Source organism: Saccostrea cucullata, unplaced genomic scaffold, assembly GCF_032062105.1.
Source record: "Saccostrea cucullata isolate Sc308-1 unplaced genomic scaffold, CSIRO_AGI_Scuc_v1 ctg4, whole genome shotgun sequence".
In the NCBI taxonomy this organism is placed as follows: Eukaryota; Metazoa; Mollusca; class Bivalvia; order Ostreida; family Ostreidae; genus Saccostrea; species Saccostrea cuccullata.
This window is the reverse complement of record NW_026920828.1, coordinates 21,436-27,990: the sequence shown is the minus strand read 5'-3', so window position 1 is coordinate 27,990 and position 6,555 is coordinate 21,436. Positions and strand designations below refer to the sequence as shown.

Genomic DNA, 6,555 nt, shown 5'->3' with positions numbered 1-6,555 from the left:
ATTGTGGCCCCGCCCTACCCCCGGGGGTCATGATTTGAACAAACTTGAATCTACACTACCTGAGGATGCTTTCATATAAATATGACCAATTATGGCTTTGTTATTCTTGAGAAGAAGATTTTTAAAGAAATTTCCCATATATTTCTATGTAAAACTTTGGTCGGCCATTGTGGCCCCGCCCTACCCCCGGGGGTCATGATTTGAACAAACTTGAATCTACACTACCTGAGGATGCTTTCATATAAATATGACCAATTATGGCTTTGTTATTCTTGAGAAGAAGATTTTTAAAGAAATTTCCTATATATTTCTATGTAAAACTTTGGTCGGCCATTGTGGCCCCGCCCTACCCCCGGGGGTCATGATTTGAACAAACTTGAATCTACACTACCTGAGGATGCTTTCATATAAATATGATCAATTATGGCTTTGTTATTCTTGAGAAGAAGATTTTTAAAGAAATTTCCTATATATTTCTATGTAAAACTTTGGTAAGCCATTGTGGCCCCGCCCTACCCCCGGGGGTCATGATTTGAACAAACTTGAATCTACACTATCTGAGGATGCTTGCATATAAATATGATCAATAATGGCTGTGTGATTCTTGAGAAGAAGATTTTTAAAGAATTTTCCTATATATTTCTATGTAAAACTTTGGTCGGCCATTGTGGCCCCGCCCTACCCCCGGGGGTCATGATTTGAACAAACTTGAATCTACACTACCTGAGGATGTTTCCCCATAAGTTTCATCTTTCCTGGCTCAGTGGTTCTTGAGAAGAAGATTTTTAAAACATACCATCAAATTTTCATTAATTCCCAATTATCTCCCCTTGAATGAGGGCCTGGCCCCTCATTTGAACAAACTTGAATCCCCTTCACCCAAGGATGCTTTGTGGCAAGTTTGGTTGAAATCGGCCCAGCGGTTCTTGAGAAGAAGTCGAAAATGTGAAAAGTTTACAACGACGACGAAGACAACGACAACAACGACGACGACGACAGACAACGGACAAATTGTGATCAGAAAAGCTCACTTGAGCCTTTGGCTCAGGTGAGCTAAAAATGTAGTTAATAATACTGCTATCTGGCATTAACTGAAGATAACCTATACAAAATCCAATTCAAAACAAGAGTAAAATCATCCAAATTCAAACATAATAATCACTTGTATCATAACATCTTGTCAAATATACAAACTACTGAAAAAAACACTAACAATTCAGCCTGAGGAACCATTTAAAAAGTGATCAAAGTTAAGTAAAGATGTATCTAACAATGAAATCTGATAATTTGTGTCTATGTCCACACATCCTCCAGGTACCGTTTTCCAAGCCTCAGTTTGGTCACATGACCTCTGGCTTCACTGTCACTTAGGCCTCTCTTCTCTTGCAGAATTGTCATAAAAGCTTGATTCACATCTTTGGCCATATTCTTTGCATCACCACAAACATAAATCACTGCATTCCTGTTCTCTATCAAATCAAGCATTTGATCAGCATGCTTAAGAATGTTATCCTGCACATACTTAGGCTCTTCTGTAGAACTAACGCGGGAAAATGAGACAAACAGTTCGGTCAAAACACGAGCCTCCTGTAGTCTCATAAGTTCTTCCCTGAATAAGAAATCCTGAGATTGGTTCCTGCAGCCAAAGAACAGAAATGTTTCTCCAAACACTTGGTCCTCAGTTTCAGGATGGCTCATCTGCATTTCTCTGTGTTGTAGGAATCCCACAAAGGGGGCTACCCCTGTACCAGGCCCAACCAAAATAATAGGTACAGATACATCAACAGGCAAGCGGAAAAACTGATTAGACCTTGCAGAAATTTGCAACTGTAGGCCTTTTCCATTAGTCCCTTCTGATTCCTGATATCCTATATTTTGAATATCTAATGTCCTCTTATCTAACATACCCGTGCATATTCCCTGCCTTGAAAAGCTCCTACCATCTCCTTCTGGAATATTGACCACATTGAAGACAATATCTAGCTGTCCCGGTATTTTCAGTGGGGAGCTGCAGGCAGAGTATGGTCGTGGTTGTAGCTTTGGAAGTGACTCTATTAACCTCTCCACAGGAGGCTGACAGGAAGGAAATGCGTGGAGGAGATCAAGTATACTGATCTCAGGATTCCGGATAAACTTGGTGTAATCAGCCATACCCTGTTTACTACAAAGTTCTTGAAGTCTTCGCTTCCCTTTGGGGTTTGTCGTCTCTTCCACAAGCTGTCTTATCACAGACTTTTTTGGAGGTTCCCTTATATCTATATGGAAAGTGAATAAGTTTTTGAGTGTTGAGACTGTGGGGAGATGGAGTGGAATCACTGCTTTTGCCTTTTTGGTGTCTTTCATCAGCTCAATCTGACAAACACAATCAGCTTTGTCTAGAACATTCAGCCTCTTAAGTAACATTTCCACCTCTTTTTCTTCATTCTGGCAATAAACAGACACAGAATCCCCTGGTTGGTACGAAAAATCACTGTCAAGTTTTAGTCCCAATTTCAAAGTTTTCTTTATTGCATCCTGTGAAGTTAAAATATCTGCACTGATAATTGTGGCATTGGAAATGTTTGATGCAGTAGAAGTATTTAGTGGAGAAGGAGACTGGTCTACAACACTTTCTGTTGGATCATATTTAATGATGAGATATGCAGGTGAAAGCAGTGGAACTGTTACAGCACTATCACATAGTGGTTGAACTGATTTCCTGAGAGATGCTTCTGGGGTATCTTCTAGTAACACGTCTTCAAGCTTTCTTTCCAATGATTCTGTCCCATTAATTACAGATTTTACATCTAATTCTGATGTAGATACATTATGTCCATTAGAAACTTCTTGTTTCTCTTTAGAATCAACACTATCATTTGGAGGATCTCCATTTGTTGATGAATGACCGTTTGCTGTAACATTAGTCACTTCAGTTTTCTCACTTTGAACTACACCCTCTGTATTTTCTGCAAGCTTGACTGTACAATGAATACTATCACAACTTGTTTCATAGCTGCAGGGACCAGATTTGTTCAGTGAATCAAGGGATAAAAACTGTTTGAGTGCTGGAAAGAGTCCCTCAATCCATGGCTCTACTGCTTGTTCTAACCCCACTGCATCATCAGCCCAGCCACAGGGATAGAACCGCTGAGCCCCCAGTTCCTCTAATCTCTTGTCCAGGGTCTTGCCAGCATTGCAAAAATTCGTATAATTAGAATCACCCAGCCCCAGAAGAGCATAATTGAGATGTGATAAGTAATCACTTGGAAGAGTTTTCTTTTTCAATCTTCTGAAAAATTTTAAAGCCGTGTCAGGCGGTTCTCCATCCCCGGTTGTGGAAGTGACGATCACAACACAGGTCTCTTTTTCCAGGGTGAATTTCTTCTCCACCTGACTAAGACAATGTCTTTCGAATTCCAGTCCATGTGTGACTGAGTTCTGTTGGATCTCCTCAGTAATAGCATCAGCCTGTCCGGTCTGGGACCCAAAAAGAAGCAAGCAACGGTTTTTCTTCTCAGGCATTTTTTACCTAAAAAATAAAAGAACTTAGTCTTTGATTAACACATCCTTGCATTTCATGAATTATAAGTTGATTTATACCTTAGTGTTTAAGAAAGGAAGCAATTTTGTTTTGTATAGATGAAAAATATATAGCTATAAATCCAGAAAATTCAGAGTAACTGAGTAAGAATGTTCAAAAGCAAAACTCTCTCACTAGTATCGTGTCGATGCTCAGTGTTAGTTACAGGGTTTAGCAAATTGAATACACCCATGAAACTGTTTTTTGTAAATTGGACTCTGTTATTGTTAATTTTTACGATTCTCCGGGTGTGTTCAATTGTTAAACTCTGCAAACACCACTGAGCACAGACTTTTAATACTGTGAGTTGATTTTGCTTTCAAACATTCATACTCTGAAGTTTCTGGATTATAGTTTTATTATTTTTTATTAGTACACAACAAAATTTCCACTTTTTTAAGTACTATTAAGAATGAAATCAAAAATTCGTGATTCAAGCATTTTAATCGTTATTGTATTGATTATGATCAATTTAAAATTAATTTGTAACTTCTTACACAATTTAGAAATATTGTCATGGATTAAAAGTGACGTTTCGCCTAGTTTCATCATGCATCATTCACACTGCCCCCCACACTTCGACACCGTGATAAGAGTAAACACTTTTAATCACTGATGAATGGATGTGGTTAAAAGAAATCGCTAACAAATATTTTGAGCTCTTGTGAAAAGTAAATTTTATGGTTATAAAAAATGAAGGAATAAGAAATGAATCAAATACCTCTTTTCAGAGTTTTTGCCACGGTAAGTTCAAGTTGGGGCTTACACAATACAGGATCTGGTAATTAAGCGACTAAAATTAAAGTCATCTACGAAAGACCCAAAACATCCCGGAAACACGAAATTAAGGATAAATGTAGATAGGGTTAAGCTGCAAGGGTAAGGGTTAGCATTAGGGTTAGGGTCGACATTAGTGTTATCAAAGTATGGTTTCAGCATTAAAAGAACATTTTTTATCTCTAAATTATTTTATTTTAGCATATTCCTCTAGAGTTTCTCTGTAGAGAGAAAACAAACATATACAGGTCTGGACGATTTCCAAATAAGGAAGACAAGAACGATAACCGTGAATTGTTATTAATACACAGAATAAACAAGGCGCTTGTCAATCTGACCAATCAGATAACAGCATTCAGACAAACCCATGAGAAAATAAATAAAACACGTGGTTATTAAGTTTTTTGCTTAAAAGATTTTTTTTAGAACAAACTTTTTGTAAACTTTAAGCGCATTTGGGAATAATATAATATTTATGACAATTCTACCGTGAACAAACACGACTTAAAAGCTTAGAATACGTTTTAAGTGTGATAAAAAATCTGTCACTATGAAGTATAGCTATGGCACGCCAAATTCACAAAAATGAGCAAAACATAGTTTCACAGTCGATAAACTAGGTTTATCGGTTGTAAACTATAGTTTACGGACTGTAAACTATAGTTAACAACGTTAATCTATATTTTACATCTGTAAACCATAGTTAACGCGATAATCTAACCGAAAACGATCAATTGCGATTGCAAAACATAGATTATCTGATAAATACAGTCTCACGATTTGCAAACTATAGTTTACAAACCGTTAACTATAGTTAACGATCTGATAGATACAGTTTCACGATTTGTGAAACTATGATTAACAACTCTTAACTTTAGTTTACGATTGTAAACTATAGTTTACAAACGCGAATCTATGTTTATCAACAAAATCTATTGTTAACGCTTTATTCAGACAGATAAACTTAGATTAACATTCGTAAACTATATTTAACGACCGTTAAATATAGTTTTACAAATGAAAATTATACTTACCGAATCGTTAACTATACTTAACGAATCGTTAACTATAGTTTACGGTTTGTAAACTATAGTTTACAGTCGATAAACCTAGTTTATCAATTGTGAATGATGTTCTAAATAATTAAATGATATTGTTATGTAATTAACCCATGTTTATTGTATTTACCGTGAACAACCTTGACATTTTGATCTCGGTTAAGAAAAAATAATGCATGATAGAATCTAATCGTTTAGAACGGAGGTATAGACCGCACCAGTAAGTTCCTAAGTTCAATTATAACATTTACCAGAATATATTATTTGTTGGTAAATATAATTTTGCTTATCCGTCCAATTTTCATCGATAAAGCTCAAATTCCACGTGTATAGATCAACTCACACAAGTGTTTATCGTATGGACTATACACATATTATGGTTTTAAATTATCACAGGTTTCATGTGCGCCGAATACAATGCTATGCAGACTATAAATATAATACCCATTATTTAAATTATCATGGTTCCATATTTTCATACAAAGATACACAGTAAATGTTCTATCAAGACTGTTTTTCCTCAACATCGAAATATTAACAGCAGTGCAGTAGAAACTTCCAGAGTACTGTCGCAAAAACATAGTCGAGAATTAAGTGGTGTAAATCAGATTTGGATACTATAAAACTCTAAGAAACTTTTCGAAAATTGAAATGAAAAAATAACCATTTAATAAAAACATAAAAAGCTAAGACTTCGACACTCTATACAACTATTCCTCCCGATAAGATTTATAGATTTAGGTTTCTTGACATCATAGACAGCTGCTCATTAAATAAAATTGGAACTCGTAAATTAAATTAACTTGACATTGGTCATTTGCTAAATTATATTTTGTAAAAACATTACCCACAAGTACTTTGAAGATGATTTTGAAAACATGCTTGAGTTTCTGAATGACAATATCTACATGTATGTGGTTTTGGAGATCAGTCTATATAGGTACCAATCCTGCCCCGTAATTAGCAGACCTATTTTTGTATTCATAGATAGGATTAGGGGGCATAATTCATTCAAAATCTTATATACCAGTTTGAGAAGAAGAGAACTCTAGCTTTAGCCTGAACACCTTGTCATTTAGATATACCGACGACGCATTATCAATCCATTCATATGTCGACACGATATATCCCAGTGAGCTTGCAATTAGGGATACCACAGAG

At 36.0% G+C, this 6,555-nt stretch overlaps 1 protein-coding gene across 1 annotated transcript; it reads right to left on the bottom strand.

The window, feature by feature from the left end:
- Nucleotides 1-1,293: 1,293 nt before the first annotated feature.
- Nucleotides 1,294-4,310, bottom strand: LOC134258351 (methionine synthase reductase-like). Its single transcript, XM_062740877.1, has 2 exons — nucleotides 4,281-4,310; nucleotides 1,294-3,508 (listed from the first exon to the last, which is right to left on the bottom strand). Exon 2 carries the CDS (start codon nucleotides 3,499-3,501, stop codon nucleotides 1,294-1,296), a length of 2,208 nt encoding a protein of 735 aa, XP_062596861.1. The 5' UTR covers nucleotides 3,502-3,508; nucleotides 4,281-4,310.
- Between the last annotated feature and the right edge of the window lie 2,245 nt (nucleotides 4,311-6,555).